The 16,058-nt window shown below is 35.0% G+C and overlaps 1 protein-coding gene across 1 annotated transcript; it reads right to left on the bottom strand.

Annotated features, from left to right (window-relative positions):
- Positions 1-9: 9 nt before the first annotated feature.
- On the bottom strand, positions 10-15,901 carry LOC116422375 (craniofacial development protein 2-like). Its single transcript, XM_031959693.1, has 2 exons — positions 13,812-15,901; positions 10-31 (listed from the first exon to the last, which is right to left on the bottom strand). The coding sequence occupies exon 1, from the start codon at positions 15,713-15,715 to the stop codon at positions 14,243-14,245; it is 1,473 nt and encodes a 490-aa protein (XP_031815553.1). The 5' UTR covers positions 15,716-15,901; the 3' UTR covers positions 10-31; positions 13,812-14,242.
- Positions 15,902-16,058: the final 157 nt, after the last annotated feature.

Here is a 16,058-nt window from a genome sequence, read left to right as displayed (position 1 = left end):
GCTTTCTATTCACTGTGTCATGTAGCTTCTCCTGCAGGTGAGGGAGAGAATGGTTCACAGAAGACTTCACTAGGTAGTAGTACTTGAGCCGAGTTTCAAAGGAAGGCAGGGAATCTAGGAGGTGGAGCTAAGGAAGAAATAACATCTCAAGCCTGGGGTATATGGGGTACACACAAAAGGGATGTACTTAGAAAATCCTATACTTAGAAAAATCCTGTACTTAAAAAAGTCTATCTGGACTCTGTGTTAAGCATAGGGCAGTAAGCCTGAATAGGCTAGAACTAGATTGTGAAGGACTTTGAAAAATAAAGAAGTGTGGATTTTGTCCAAGAGAGAATAGAGGTGTCTCTGAACTTTTTAAAGAGGCATGTGACATAATCAGGCTTTTACTTTAATTTAGTACTATCACTTTGGCCACTGAACAAGATCAATCAGGGTTTTTGTTTTTTTCCCCCAATAGTTTAGGTTAAAGGTACTGAAGCTTTGAATTAGAGTGGCTGTAGTTTCCTTATTCCATTACTCTGAGGATTATCTGTCATTTTAGTTGCTCTGAAATCATGCTTTCTATGATCCATAAACAAAGAATGACAAAGAATTCTGGTGGTAAAGAGATAGGCTTTAGCAATGATAAATAGTTTGGGATTACTGAAAGGACTATGCAATTTCACAAATGCAACTGATTTTAATTTTTCTCCTACTCTAAAGGTCAGGATCCTTAATCACCTGTGGTGGTAATTTAAAATAAATGTATTGATGATAAATTTAGTGAGCTGCCCATCTAGGTACATGCTACCAACATTTAGTTGGAAATCATTTTCTTTGGACTAAATCATTTTCCATGAGAGTAGTAAATACTTTTCAAACACTTCAAATGATGCCTCTACTGAGTGGAACAAAGTTAACTCTATAGTATTGTTGATAGTTTACATTTAAAAAATGGAGAAAATGTTAATACATGTTAAACTTAAATGTGTATAATACATACTTTTCCCCCTCAGAAAGCTAAATATTTAGCAGCACACCACTGTGTATAATCTTTATATGAGAAATACCCTTTATATGAGAAATACCTGTCTTTGCTTTCAATATAAATATTTGCTCCAATTAAAATTTTTTGCTCCAAATAAAAATATTTATTGAAATCAGTAAATTATAAAAACCCAGTATATGCTACATTCTCAACACTTTTCAGCTATATGATCATGAAAAATGTGGTTTACTATTTAAAAAAAAAACTATAAAAGTCTGTCTGTACCCTTCTTATGTTTATGCTGAGAAAATCCCTATTTTAAGCATAAGTCTTTCTCATGAAAGATTTTCTAGTTTTATAAAGTAACTTCTTGATTTATTGGGATAGCATGAAATCTGAAAATTGATTTTGGTAGCATGTGTGATATGTGAAATATGAAATGACAGAGGAAAAGAAAGTTTCAGTCTTCAGAGATCTATTTATTCAGAAATGTATGACAGCTGCCCAACAGATTAGGACCAGATCCTCAGTTTGGGGCTGGACCCCAAACACAGGGAGAGACAAGACTTTTATATACTAAAAACAAATTAATCAATTAAGGCCAATTAATTAAAAGTAAACATTAGGAAATCTTGATTTCTAATTGGATGAAAGATTGACTTTCGAAGTTGGAAGGTGGAGAGAAAACTGATGCATTTCCCTGAAATCAGAAAAAGAGATATCCCTCTCTCTAAAGTGTCTACAAACAATTAAGGAAATATGAAAAGTGTGAAAAAAAAAAAAAAAAAAAAAAACTTGTATCAATCTTTGGATCTGCCTGGGTATCTAGTGATACATCTTGTGACTTAATTCTGGAGCTAGCTCACTTCCTTTATAATTCTATTATGAATCTAGTCCAACTTGTGTCTTTTGAGAAAACTTTATTCAGTTGTGGACATTGGAAGAAAACTTTATTGTATTGTTTGAACCTAATCCTGCAAGGGTAGGAAACTGGATCACTTCTCCCTCCTGTTTAGAGACCCTTAACAAGACTTAAGTTAACAATGACCAAATAGCCAGAGATTGATGCAAGTAGTTTTCTAAAAATTGTACATCTCAAGCAATCCATATGTCTTATCTGAAAACTGGCCCCATTCTGATCCATTAATTATAGTTTCCATGTTCCCTCGATTATTTACAGATACTAGAAATCAATTTACCTAATATTGTTTCATTTCAATTGGCCTTGCTTGTTTTTAACATATAAAAGTCTGTCTCCCCCTGTATTGGAGATCCAGTGTTAAGGAATGGGTCAGGTGCTGATTGATTAGACAGTTGGCATACATTACTTAATAAATCTATATGTTCTGAAAATTGAATCTTCATTTTTCTCAGTCATTTCATCTTTCACATGCCACACATGTTCATTTTTATTATGGGCCTAACATGAACATTCCTCCAATTATTTATCTTCCTTTATTTCTCTAAAGTTTTTAAGTTATATTTATTTGTCTCTTGTGACTTGATAAGTTAATTCCTAAATATTTTATGTATTTTACTGTTATTTTGAATGAAATTTATCATTACCTTCTGGTTTTTGTATTAAAATGATGTTTATGGGTTTATTTTATATCTTGTCACTCTATTAAAGGTGTTAATTAAAGGTGTTAAAAGGTAATCTCAATTACATCTTAATAGCTGATTTTCTGAAGTTTTCTAAATACATTTCCCTCATGCCTCCTTAAAATAGGCCTAATTTGTATCTTTCTTGTCTAATGCTTATAACTTTATTTCTCTAGTCTTACTAGACTAGTGCTTTTATTTTCAGAAGTAAGGCACATACAGGAAAAGGAATAAGTTTACAACATTTCTCTAATGAAAATGCTTGTTCTTAACTTTACATAAGTACCTTTTTTAAAAAAATAATATTTTGAGGTTAATCCATGCCAATGCTTTTTAGTTTAGCTTAGTTTTGATTTTTAGCATAAACGAGTGGTGTATTTTTAAAGTTTTTTTTTTCTGTGCATTGTAATTTTGTTTTCTTTTATTTAGATTAGTGGTATCAAATTCAATTAGAAATGGGAGCCACAAGTCCATACACAAAGATCTCTGCAAGTTGCATATTGACTTAATTTTAAAATTTAACAATTTATATTTTATTGTATTTTTTACAGGTACAGTTACATTTTAATCTGTTTCCTTCCCCACAGGACCACATGATACCTCTGATTTAGATTTTGCAAATTTTTTCCTAATGTTGCACCACTCTTCTGACATAAATACAACTTACTCATAATGATTAATTCTGAAACATCTTCTATTGCTGTAGTATCTTTGCTAGGAAATTATTTAATTTTTTTTATCAATATCAATTAATGAGATTGATCTCTGATTTCTCTCTCTCCCTTGTTTGAGGATTAATATTGTATTTATCTCAAAATTTGGTAGAATCCTTTCTTTCTCTTTGTATCACAGGTAATGGCATATCTACTTATTTTATATTAATTTGTAAATCTGCCTAGAGCAGGGTCATCGTTATCTCTCCACCTTCACTCACTTTTGTTAGTTCATTTATAGCTTGTTTACTTTTTTCTTTTTCATATTGGATTAAGATCTCTTATTTCATGGTTTATTAATTTTGCATTTTATCTCTTTTGTAGATTTTTATCCATTTCCCTTAGATTTTCAGGTTTTCTAGGATCTAAAGTAGTATGTGATATATTGTTTTCTTTTTATTGGTTATTCACATATTTATTTTAGTCAAGAATCTCAAGTAATGAATGAAAGTAGAAATGGCATTTCTAGATCCCAAACTACATTATAAAACAGCAACAATAGAAACTCTTTTGTTGTTCTTAAAGAAGAGAAAAGTGTATTAGTGGGAAAGAATAAAAAAAGAGCAAGAATCTGAAGCAACTCCAAACAGGACAGTATTCTGTAAATTCAAAACATAAACTACTAAGGTAAAGATTCCACATTTGACAAGAGCTGCTTAAAAAGATAGAAAGCAGTTAGGCAGAATTAGGTTCAGATTAGCATTTTAGACCATATGCCACAATATATTCCAAATGCATACATACTTTTTTTTTAATCACATCATTCAAAGAGATGAGAGGAAAATAGGACATGCTTTTTGCAATAATAGTCAGAGGGAGGAATTTTTAATTTAATAAGACAGAGAGATGAGCATAAAAAAAAGATCTGTGCTTTTCTCAATGTCAGGAAGTATAAATGTGGAAACTTCTTCCACCAGTACTGGTTTATGACTTTGATAAATCTGAGAAAGTTTCCTGGAAACAGAGTTTAAGAGACTTGTTCAGGATAAGTACTCTCAAAGCTGATATTTGAATGCTGGTCTTTCCAGCTTTAAGCCCTTAATATTATCTACTAAATAATGCTTTCTCTAAAAACATTTTTTAAAAAGAAAATAAACAATTTTGATAAAAGACAAAATTTTAAGCTTTTGCATGAAAAAAGTCAACTGAGCTAGAATAAGGGATAAAATGTGAGGTTGGGGAAAATGTTTTATTACAAATGTTTCCAATAAAATCATATATCTAGAATATACAGGGATATACAAGACCAAATGCCATTTTTAAAATAGATAAATCATCAAAGTTTATGAACAAGAAGTTCAAAGGAAGAATTATAGACTGTTAACAACTATCTGGAAGATTGCTCCAAATCAATGAAATGAAAATAAAAACTCTAAGATTTTACCTCCCCACCAAAAATTTGGTGAAAATTTTAAGAGTTAGGAATAATTATTGTTGGAAGAGTTTAGAAATATAAGCATAGTCATATATCACTGCAGCTAAAAATTAGTCCAATTTTATATTATTCAAGAAAAATGACAATATCATTCTTATCTTTTGATTCAGAAATCCTGTCATTGAACATATACTTTGAGGATGTCAAAAACAGAAAGATCATATACATACCAAAAATAGACACAGGAACACTTTTGTGGAATAGCAAAGAACTGGAAATAAAGTGGGGGTACACTGACCTAATAAAGTGGTTTAACTTGAATTGGCAAAACTATAATAGAATGTCATAAAACTGTAAGAAATTATGAATCTAAAGAATTAAGAAAAACATGGGAAGATACAGAATGAAGCAAATAGAAGGAAATACACAATACACAATAATTAATAATGTAAAAGAAAAACACACCAAACAACAGAAACACCTTTGTACTTTTTCTCCTGATTCTCTGCTAAAACCTGTTCAGTGTGGCTTCTTTTATTACACAATTGAAACTGCTCTCTCCCAAATTATCAATGACCTTAATTGACAAATCTAATAGCCCCTTTACAGTTCCCATTCTTTTTCACTATATCAGTCAACCCTGTTGACAACCATTTCCTTTTGAATTCTGGATTTGTAAGATGTTCTTTCTTGGTTTTCTTCCTATCTGATCACTCTTTCTGAATTGCCTTTGCTGGATAGTCATCCATGTCACAGCATTTATTTGTAATGGAGTACTAGACTGTGTTCTTTATATTTTCATTTTCTTTATATTCTCATTTGGTGACTTCAGTTCCTATGGCTTAATCATCATCTCTAAACAACTGATTCCTAGATCTATACATCCAACCCTAGTCTCATCTTACTTTTTAGCTCTAGTCTTTCATCCCAAACTACTTAATAGACATCTTAAATTGGATGTTCCATAGGCAACTCATGTCTGAAAACAGAACCTATCATCTTCCAAATATAATGACAAACCTCCTTAGCTCTTCTGAATTCCGTATTACTGTCAAGGATGCCATTATACCTCAACCACCCAATTTATAACCTTAGTTTCTTTGACACCAAATATTCATTTAGTTGCCAATTCTTATCACTTTTACCCTCTCTACATCTTTCAAACAATCCTTTCTTTCCCTTCACACAGTATCTTAGTTCATACCTTCATTGTCTCTCACCAGAACTATTGTAATAGCTTATTTCATCTCCCTAGATTATTTCTCCCTACTTCAATCTATCCTCCATTCTGCCACCAAAATTTTCCTAAAGTTTAGTTTTAACCATTTCACTATCCTATCCAATAAGTAGTTCTAGGACCCTACATTCAAATCTCTTCACAAATTGACCCAGTCACCAATATCCTTTCTTCACAAAACTACTTTATAATTATTTTATAGATATTCTGTATCTACTCCTATGCACATATTGTCTCCCCTGAGAGAATGCAAGGCCTTTAACAGCCAGGACTGTTTTACTTCTGTTTCTGACTCTAACGAACAGTCTCATTCTTCATTTGTAAAATGAGCTGAGAAAGGAAATGGCAAACCACTCCAGCACCTTTCCCAAGGAAATCTCAAAATGTAGTCATTAACAGTCAGACATGACTGAAATGATTGAATAACAAAAATGATTACCACCATACTTGACTTGTTGCAGGTATTTTAAAATACTTGTTGATCGATAATTTCAATTTTTGTCTTGGAAAAGAGATTAGATAATGTATCATTCATTTTTCTTTGTCATGGAGAACCATGTGGTTGACTGTTGTATGTGCTATAAGAGGAATAGTGTCAAAGAAGTTCACTGTGTCCGTTATTTTTGTTATAAGGAAAGACTCATTTGGGTATCTCTCTCAGGGTATCCCACTGCTTTAGCTTCTCTGCATATGAACTGTTTTCAAGAGAATTGCAAACTATCAACAATTATGTGAAAATTAAAAACCTCCAAATTACTAACAAGAGAAATACAGATTAGAATACCTGTGTATTTTATTCCACACCTATGATAATGGCTTTTTTGGGGAATCTAGAGTTATGGTTTCTTTGGCCTTAATTTATCCAAGTCTTTACCAATAAAATTTGGTCAATTTTCTGTAAATTAAGGAGTTCTCTGGGCACAAATGACTAGTCAATAGTCACAAATCCGTTATGTGACAAAACCAGGATTTTAACCTAAATCTCCCTAAATCCAGGGTCAGCCCTTTATCCATACTGTGCCATGCAAGCTTATAGCAAAGGTGATAAGAGGAATAGTCATTATAGGAGGGGAAAGACAAGCACACTAATACACTGTTATTAGAGTTATTGATTCAACCATTCCCCAAAACAATTTAGAACCCTGCAAGAAAGGCTCTTAAAGCATTTGATATGATACCCTTTGACTCCAGATATTCCACTAATGGGTGCATGCCTGCAAGAAAGCAAAAACAGAAGAAAACTTCCCTATATAACAAAATTTCAAACAGCATTTTTTGTGGGAATAACTAGAAACAAGTAGATACTCATTGATTAGGGAATTCATATATATGAATAGCATGTGAATGTAATGTATCATTACATTGAAAGAAATGATGAATATCAAAAATTCAGAGAAATACAAGAAAACCTAATGAACTGATATAGAAAATGAAGTGAGTAGAACTAATCATCGTTATGACATATATGATTAATGTAATAGGTAACAATATAAATATGACTTGTATTCAAAAAGAGCATTAAAAGGAAGCAAAAAATAAAATAAATATGATGTAACATATAGCAAACTTACTTCCATCCTTTCAGCAGAATGATGGTGGACCATAGATATAGTTAGGAATCAATTAGTTTTGCTTAACCGTTTTTGTTACAAAGCTCAATAAAGAAGCATAACTAAAAATGACTAATGTAAAAAATGGAATTAATACAACTTTTTTTTGTAAATAACAATTTTGTAGAGATGAGAAGCAAGAATATATGTTAATAGTTGCTAATATTTGTGATTTTTTGGAGCTTGAAGAGTTTGGGGTACATGAGTATGGGGTTCTTAGACACTTATTTGCAGTGTAAGAATACTTTCAGATTCAATATAAAATAGCACAACCTCATTTAGTGATGTGAGCCATATTTTGTTTAGAAAGCCCTGACAGTGGACATGCACATAAGTCTTATACATCTATATAGATTAACAGCCTCTGGGAAAGTTACCACCAAGGTGATGTGTTTCTCCTTCTGGAAACTGAAAGGAATATATTCACCAAGAAACAATTCCATCGGACGAGGGGATGTCACCAATTGATTCTGGTGATTTCTGAACTCTTTTCCATCTTTAGAGACACAGGGCTCTAATATATCAGTCTCATTACTCTTGCTTTAAATTTAAACCACTGAGATTTTGGCATTTAAAATTTCTTCCCCTTGATCAAGAGAAATACACAGAAGCATTATTGAAACAGAAATATGAAATAGTTCTATTCTTTGCAAATCTCTCCACTTACCTTAGGTATTAGAAAAGAGAAATGTTCAAAAGTCAAAAGTAACAATCATTGTATATACCTTTTCTAAAATGGTAACATGGGTACACACAGAACATCTTTCTTCAAGGGCAAGAACTTAAAAGCATTCTTTTTGTTTTGCCTGTGCCCTTATCTTGTACATATTTGTTTCTTTTTCTGTTCCTGTGAAGATGCTTTGTTATTTTTTAAAATCCCTGTTTCTCACCAAGTCCTTTTTCTTGGTTCCCTTATCAATTCAGTTAAATGTATAGTATATTACAGGATTTCTACTTTCTTTTTCAAATTAAAAAAGTTAGCTGTCAACAAAGGATAATTATAGGATTGTTATGTATCTATTCCTTTAAATTCTTTATGGAAAAAAAATCCTGTGGATTGCATTATGTCTGGTCTTTTTCCTATAAAGAGGACAACCGTTTCCTTTTAGTCCTTTTGGTCTAGATTTAAGAAAAAGATCCCCAAACTCATACACAATGTACTCATATACTCTGATGCTATATTTACCTAAGAAATTTTTAGAGAAAAAAATTATTCTCAACTTAACCCCCTCAAAAAAAGAAAGCACTTCTACATATAAAGCAGAATACAAAAATAAGATTCTATATGAAATAAGACATTTTATACCCTTGTTTTTAAAAAAATCCTGTATATAAATTCTACATTCTGTTTTCAAAACTACCCTGCTTCTCTGTTCTTCTGAATTTGTTTTCTGTGAATTTAGAAAAATATTAAAATGGACATTTGTTTCGCATCACTATTGCTAACCATATCTTGCTTTCAGTTCTCCATCCCAATTACAAACCTAAACAAACTAAACAAAGATTTTTTTCTACCATTTATCTACCTTGTCGTCAAAAATTGGATAGTATGCTTTACCAGAGGTCCTCTGGAGAAATGGATTGGTTACTACAATGAATAATATTCTTAAATATTTCACATTTTAGTTTTTAGTTGCTATTTTTTTGAGAATGGGAAGAGACAGCTTTTCTATCTGCCACTGTCTAAAAATCATTGGTTTGTAAGCTATGAAGTAACTTTTTTGAAGAACTAAGAAATCAAAGGCCAGTGGCCAACTGAAGACAAAAAAGGATCGAGGGCCACTTTTTATGTGGCACTAATATCTTTTCTTTAGGAGGTAACTGAGTATTTGCAAAACATTTATTTCCCCAGATTTTCAGGACTTCATTCTCAGATTTTTCTTGGTTATTTTTTTCTAATTTTCCCTTTGTAACCTACAAGGTGGATAAGTACCATGCATTTTTTCTAAATGATAAGAGGTAGAACTGAGGTAGTTAGCTGAAACACAGTAAAATAGAAGACATTGCTTAATTTTATATTTACTTTCCTAATCAATATAGTTTCATCACCAGTTTAGAACCATCCTTTATTCTTCCATCTTTTGCCTCCCATATTAAATTAGCTGTGAAATTTTGTTTTTCCTCCACAGTACCTCTCACACTGCTTATATTCTCTGCAATAAAATTAATACCCTGTTTCAGGCTCTGATAACCTATCTCCTGGACTATGAAAATCTTTTCATTGTTATTCTTTCTTCTAGTCTATCTCCTTTCTTATCTTTTGCACAGTTGCCAAAACAATCTACCTAAATAACCTTAATGTGTCAAGGATTACAAAGCACTTTACATATTTTAATCTTTACAATAACTGTAGTTGGGTGCTGTTATTTTCCCCCATTTAACAGATGAGAAAACTGAAGCTGAAATATTAAATGACTTGCCTAGGATCACAGAGTTACTCTCTGAGGAATAACTTGAGGCCTTCTTGACTCTAAATCTGGCTATGCTACATACTACACTACCTAGATGTTCCTATAGCTTAAGTCTAACCCTGACATTACTCTGCTAAAAAAAAAAAAAAAAAAAAAAAAAAAGTTTCTGTGGCTCCCCAGTGTCTCCAAGTCAAAAATCAAATTCCTTACTCTAGCATTTAAACCTTGTAACTAGCTAGGTTCAAACTACTTTTCAAGTCTGCCTATTACTCCCCTTCATGTACTTTTGTGTTCCAATCACACCGATTTACTTGTTACTACATGGCACCCATTTGGTACATCTGTAACTTCACAGTCTCTCCCTCCTCTCCATATTTGGAATATGTGCCCTCCTTACTAAGCATCTTAGGACATATTCTTTGAGGTCTGGTTCAGGCTCCTTCTACTCCTTTAAAGATTTTTATGATCTTCCCAATTTTTAATGTTTTTATATTTACTACTTATATATATATATTCCCAGTAGAATGTAAGATGCTCAATGGCAGTGGTTATCTCATTTTTGTCTTTATTTTCTCCATCATCTAGCATAATGCCTTCATTTTTAAAAATTGGTCCAGACTTGAGATTTCATTAATAGAATATTTCTGTTGAGGAAAACTAGCTTTACCAGTGGAAACTGGCAACTGGGTCTGCACTTTAGAGTTGCTAGGGAATCGAGGTCATACTTGCCTAGGGTCATACCACAGGTATGTAGTCAAGGTAAGACTTGAAGCTATATCTTCTCTGAAGCCAGCTATCTACTATAGCAGTGGTGTCAAACAAATAGAAATGGAGAACTGTACTCAACTGCATATAAGGATCCCTGTGAGTTGCATATTGACTTATTAACTACATATTATCATCGATGTTCTTGTATTTTTATTTTGTTAAACATTTTTCAATTAAATTTTAATCTGGTTTGGGCAACACTTAGGAGTATTGTGGCTTGTAGTCCAGTGTTTGACATCTCTGCAACACAGCACTCTGCCTTAATATAGTAAATGCTTAATCTTTTAAAGGTTGAATTGATTGAGCAGGTGAACAATCTAACATTCACAGCCCAGGACCAAAGCAACAAGTACAATGTCTGTAAAGAATGAAGTCACTTTGTGAATTCTGAGGGTGGCCTATGTACTGGGGAGAATTATTGAGATAATAGGCTCATTGCCAGTTATATTTGCTTATTTTCCCTTCATAAGGGGCAAGAGGGAGAAAAGATCTACTTGGTCAAATGATAATGGAGTAATATGGGTAGAACATCAAAAATCTATCATTCAATCAGAAAATTTCATTTTTTGACTAGAAGCCTGAAATGCTTTAAAAACAAGCAAGCAAGGGGAGGGGAATTCAATGCATTAGGTGAGCAAATCCCTAAATCTGTTGGAGGTAGTCTGGGAGAAATCACAATAATGCTGGTAGTTCCAGAATTGTCAAGAAGTCATCGAAACTCCATTAACTTCAAGACTAGAACCAAGAGAAGTGTGGTAAAAGAATGGCATTTATACTGTTGAGGTGGCAAAGAAGTTGTGGTTTCATAATCTTTCTATAGGAAGTATCTGGAATGAAGAGAAAGATATTTATTGCAGAGAAGCCAAAGGAAGAGATTTTGTTGGACATTGATAGCAGCCTTGGTTTTATGATGCTTACATAATCTCAAAGTTCCATTGGGCTTTTAGTCTTACCTCAAGCATGTAAAATAAATCTGGAGGGTTCCTGAATCCAGGTGATAGAAAATCTTATAGGTGATAGTTTTCTTAAAACCAAAGTGACCCTGCCCAGTGGAATTCGAAGGGGGAGAAAAAGAGAACTAAATTTTCTCTTGAAATTCTCCAAAGAGGAGTTAGTATACTCAAGGATTCTTCCTCAAGATGAAAGTATGTTATGCTCAGAAATAAAACTGACCAAACTTCCAAAAGGCCAAGGATTAGTCATAAACCATGGAGTACTGAAACAACCTTGCCTATAATGTCTACTTATGGGGAAGAAAGGAAAAGTAAGAAGAGTTGCCTAGATTCTGAGGAGAAACTGAGGGTTTGTATATCTCATCTTGCTGCCATATCTTCCCCTCAGTCTTCCCACTTAAGTCTATTGCCAAGAATAGGTAGAGAAGCCTAGTGTAATCTGGACATGATGATCTAATCACATCCAAAGCCAGAAATCAAGATGCTGAGGGTGCTGTGCAGCCCTGGTGGCCCTTGAAAAATAGATCCCTTAGAGACAGACAATCTACATATTTTCCGATCAGGAAGACTATAGCTTTTGTTACACTGGCAGAAACAAACCCTAATAATAATGCAAAACCCCAGAAAAGACAATTTTGCTGCTACTGTTAGCCCACCAAAGAATGAATAGCTGCCAACTTTTCTCTAGATCTAGAATTCTGGGAGAAGAATACTCATAGAGCCAAAGGAGCTACAATTAGAATTTTAAAATTATGCTTCCTCAGCAGAAAGAGTAAACAACTTCCAAATGGTAGTAAATGGTTACACATATGCCAAGAAATACTCACAAAGGTACCCTGCTAAAGTTTTAGCCTCAGTGCTGATTTTACTTATCCTTTCACAGAAATTAAGGTACAACACAGGAAATTGGAAGAATGCTTGAACACTCCTTTTCAATATTATTAGGTAGCTTCTGGAAGAGAGTGCTTAGACAATCAAATTTAACTATCATGCACCAAGTGGGGATGGGAGGAAAACAGTATTTTCTTTTAGGTGTTCAATATCTGATCACCTAGCAGCAACAGCAATGGAGTCTAATTAATAGCAAAGAGGAAACATCTCTAATTGTTGGAAATTTTTTTTTCTATTCAACATTTTCACCTTATTTTTCAATCTTAAAAGACTCATATCTGAACAAAAGATTTTATTTGTGAGAATTACAAGTTCTAGAAGTGGTTCTGAAGAATCATAATCTTGGAAGTCAGTTAATGTAAGGAACAAAGTTGTTTTGTGAACTTTGAGGGATCCTTTACAATGCCCAAATAGCAGCCAACAAATACAATCCATATGGGTCCCATCCTGCACAGCAACTCTCACCATGTACATTTACCTGAACCAAAATAAAACAGAGTCAAACTGTCAACACCAACTATTATTCAGTTGGTCAAAATGTCCTTTTCCACAACATTTAGCAAGAGTCCAACTGATTGATGTTTTGTAAGGCAACTGCAGCATGGAGCAGCAACCAGTAGATATTCTTTGCATATGCTGGGTCCTCTACTAGCTGTTATCCCACCTTAGGAAATTTCAGAAGCGTGACCACTCCAGTGAGCGGTGTAGGGTGCTGAGGTTTTAACAGGTACAGTCAAGTTGTCATTTCCCTGTTTCTATCTAGTTGTATAGCTGGAAGTGCAGCAAAGCCCAGTTTCATTATATTTAAAATTTTCCCATTTTGTTTTTAACTGGAAGTTAAGTTGTCATTTCCCTGTTTCTATCTAGTTGTATGGCTAGAAGTACAGCAAAGCCTAGTTTCATTTATAGTTAAAAATTTCTCATTTTGTAGGATTACAGAATCAGGAGTTTTCAAGTACATGTCAAGAGAAAGAAGAAATATTAACAGTCTCAGCTCCTAATATCATTCGAACGGAAGCCTCTGTGTAACTTCCAAAGTTTTCCCCCACACTCCCTCAGGAAGCACCCTGGAATTCTTCATGGTTCACCCTAAAAAATGGGTCTACCATAAAAATAAAAAACCAAACACATTACTAACATTAAATTGAAAGTAAGGTTCAGGTTATGTAGGTTTCCACCAGTCTGTTTACCCCATGCCTCAGTAACTAAGGAGAGAATAAATACTCCCTTGATTTCCAGTGGTGACCCCTTAAAAAGTAAAAATACATGACAACACACTACCTGATATCAACTGAATTTTCCAAAGCCATTGATACAGCAACTTTTCATCAGAAACTTAAGGTGACCCAGCCCTCTGCAGATGTGAAAGAATCCGATTCATTTCTAACTCAGTTATATCCAAATATGTCCTAGATACATTTGGGAGAGAGAGGTTTGAAATAGATGAGAAAGAACAGTAAGCAATGAGAGTTAGTTTATGAAGGACCAGAGTTAGAGAAGTTGTATGCACAGTGGATGAAATCAAAGGCCAGGTTGTTAAACACAATCCACAACGGCCAGAAGTAAAGAGATATATCTGTGTATCAAGGTAAGGAAGTCAGTAACAAGTTAACAGTCCAAGGGAGCAGACAATTAACAGTCCAAGGCCAAAGCAAGGGTCAGAAAAACTGGGTAACGGCCAAAGGAAGAGCCTGAAGTTAAGCAAAGAATTCTTATAGTTTTTCAGTCTCAATGAGGTGGGCACCCCCCTGATCTTCTGGATCAGCTGGTCCCTGCTCACCTCCACTACCTCCTGATTGGGAAGTAGCTGTTTCTGGACGACCAGGAACAGTCTGTTCTATTTCCCATCGGTTTGCTGTCCTTCTTCCGATTCTCTCTGCAAATTCTCTTTGGAAACTATATTTTGGCTGGTTTTCACGCCAACCTCTCTGATGAACTGTTCTCTCTTCAACTGCTTTTTGCTGTCTAGTTTGGCGATATTGTTCATAATCTTCAGTCATCTTCTTCCGTAGTGTTTTGCAAATGGCCTTGTATTCTGGGCCCTTATCACCCCTAGCTGCCATGTCTCTCCTCTTAGCAAGTAGATTGAGTGTTTCTTGGCTAAGGCGGTTTCTGGGCTCTTTTGGTCTCTTCATTGTGATGATTTTTTTACATCGGTTAATCTTTTGTAATAAATGCCGTTCATATTCAGAATCATAGTCTCTATTTCTGTTCATTTCCCAATTTTGAGATTCCACAGTATGTTGAAACAGTTCCTCTTCAAGCTGCTGTAATCGCACACAGTGCCTTCTTTTCATCTTCATCCTTTCTTCCAATTTGGTGTTTAATTTAACCTTTGCCCGAACCAATCGGTGATAAGACTGCATACAGACAACTGATTCTGAAATGACTGCCACATCTGTAACCAGTTGTTTCTTGTCTGTTAAAATATAATCAACTTCTTCTTTCACCACCTCATCTGGGGACCATGTCCAGCGCCTTCCAACTCTCTTCATGAAAAAAGTATTCATAATATACAAATGTGAGGCTTCGGCATACTCTACAAGTCTTTGACCTCTTTCATCTCTTGATCCAGAACCATATCTTCCAACATACTCTTCCCCTTCCTCTCCTGTGCCCACTTTTGCATTGAAGTCACCAAGTATCAAAGTATATGCTGATTCAATTTGGAGGATTTTATCAAGATCCTCATAGAATTTGTCTACTTCCTCTTCCTCCGCTATGGATCTTGGTGCATAAGCAGCGATGATTTTCATGGTGGCCTCTCGGCTGACTCTCATCGTAAGCACCGCGAGGCGAGATGACCACGTATACCATGAAATTATATTCCTTGTGGCCTTTGGGCCCACCATGAACCCGACCCCCCCAACTCCTGCGTTCCCCTCTCCAAGGAGGACCTGCCAACCATCCTTCCATTCGGATGAAACTTCTTCTTCCCGTCTGGTTTCGTTTATAGCAAGGATATCAATGTGTATGTTTTTGAGTTCCTCGAGGAGCGTGTCTACTAACTCATCAGTGGCCAAGGAACCCACGTTGAACGTCCCAACGGCTAAATCTATGTTTATATAGGGTCTCTTGGCGGCCTGAGGGGCTTTTTGCGCCTTTCCGCTTCCGCCTCGGGCCCCGTCACTGCAGGAGGGGCCGTCATAGGGAGAGGGGCCATTTTGTATTTCTGCCCGATTCATAGTTTTCGTGACCAAAAAAAAAAAAAAAAAAAAAGATTGGGGAGCACCCAGCAGGCTGACCTTCTGGTGACGAGCCTCTCCGCGCTCGGCTAGGCTGGGCCTCCGACGGCAGACATACAGCGTTCAGACACGTTCAGCGAGGAAGGAATAAAAAAATATATTAATCATAGCAGACGTTTAACTAACGCCCGGGGTGGGGGGTGGGGAAAGGCATAGGGAACACCATAAGACCAGGGGCTCAACCGTCGCCGGAAACTGCGAGTCGGGAAGATGCGCTACTGCGCAGGTGCGAAAGCACCGGGAACGAGTCCCGCCCTCGGCTAGCAAGCGCCCTCGCGCCACC

The sequence above is a fragment of the Sarcophilus harrisii genome, chromosome 3, assembly GCF_902635505.1.
Source record: "Sarcophilus harrisii chromosome 3, mSarHar1.11, whole genome shotgun sequence".
NCBI lineage: Eukaryota > Metazoa > Chordata > Mammalia > Dasyuromorphia > Dasyuridae > Sarcophilus > Sarcophilus harrisii.
This window is presented reverse-complemented; position numbering and strand designations above follow the sequence as displayed.

Coding starts and splice junctions, on each gene's coding strand:
- LOC116422375 (XM_031959693.1), bottom strand. CDS start 15,715: ATGAATCGGGCAGAAATACAAAATGGCCCCTCTCCCTATGACGGCCCC.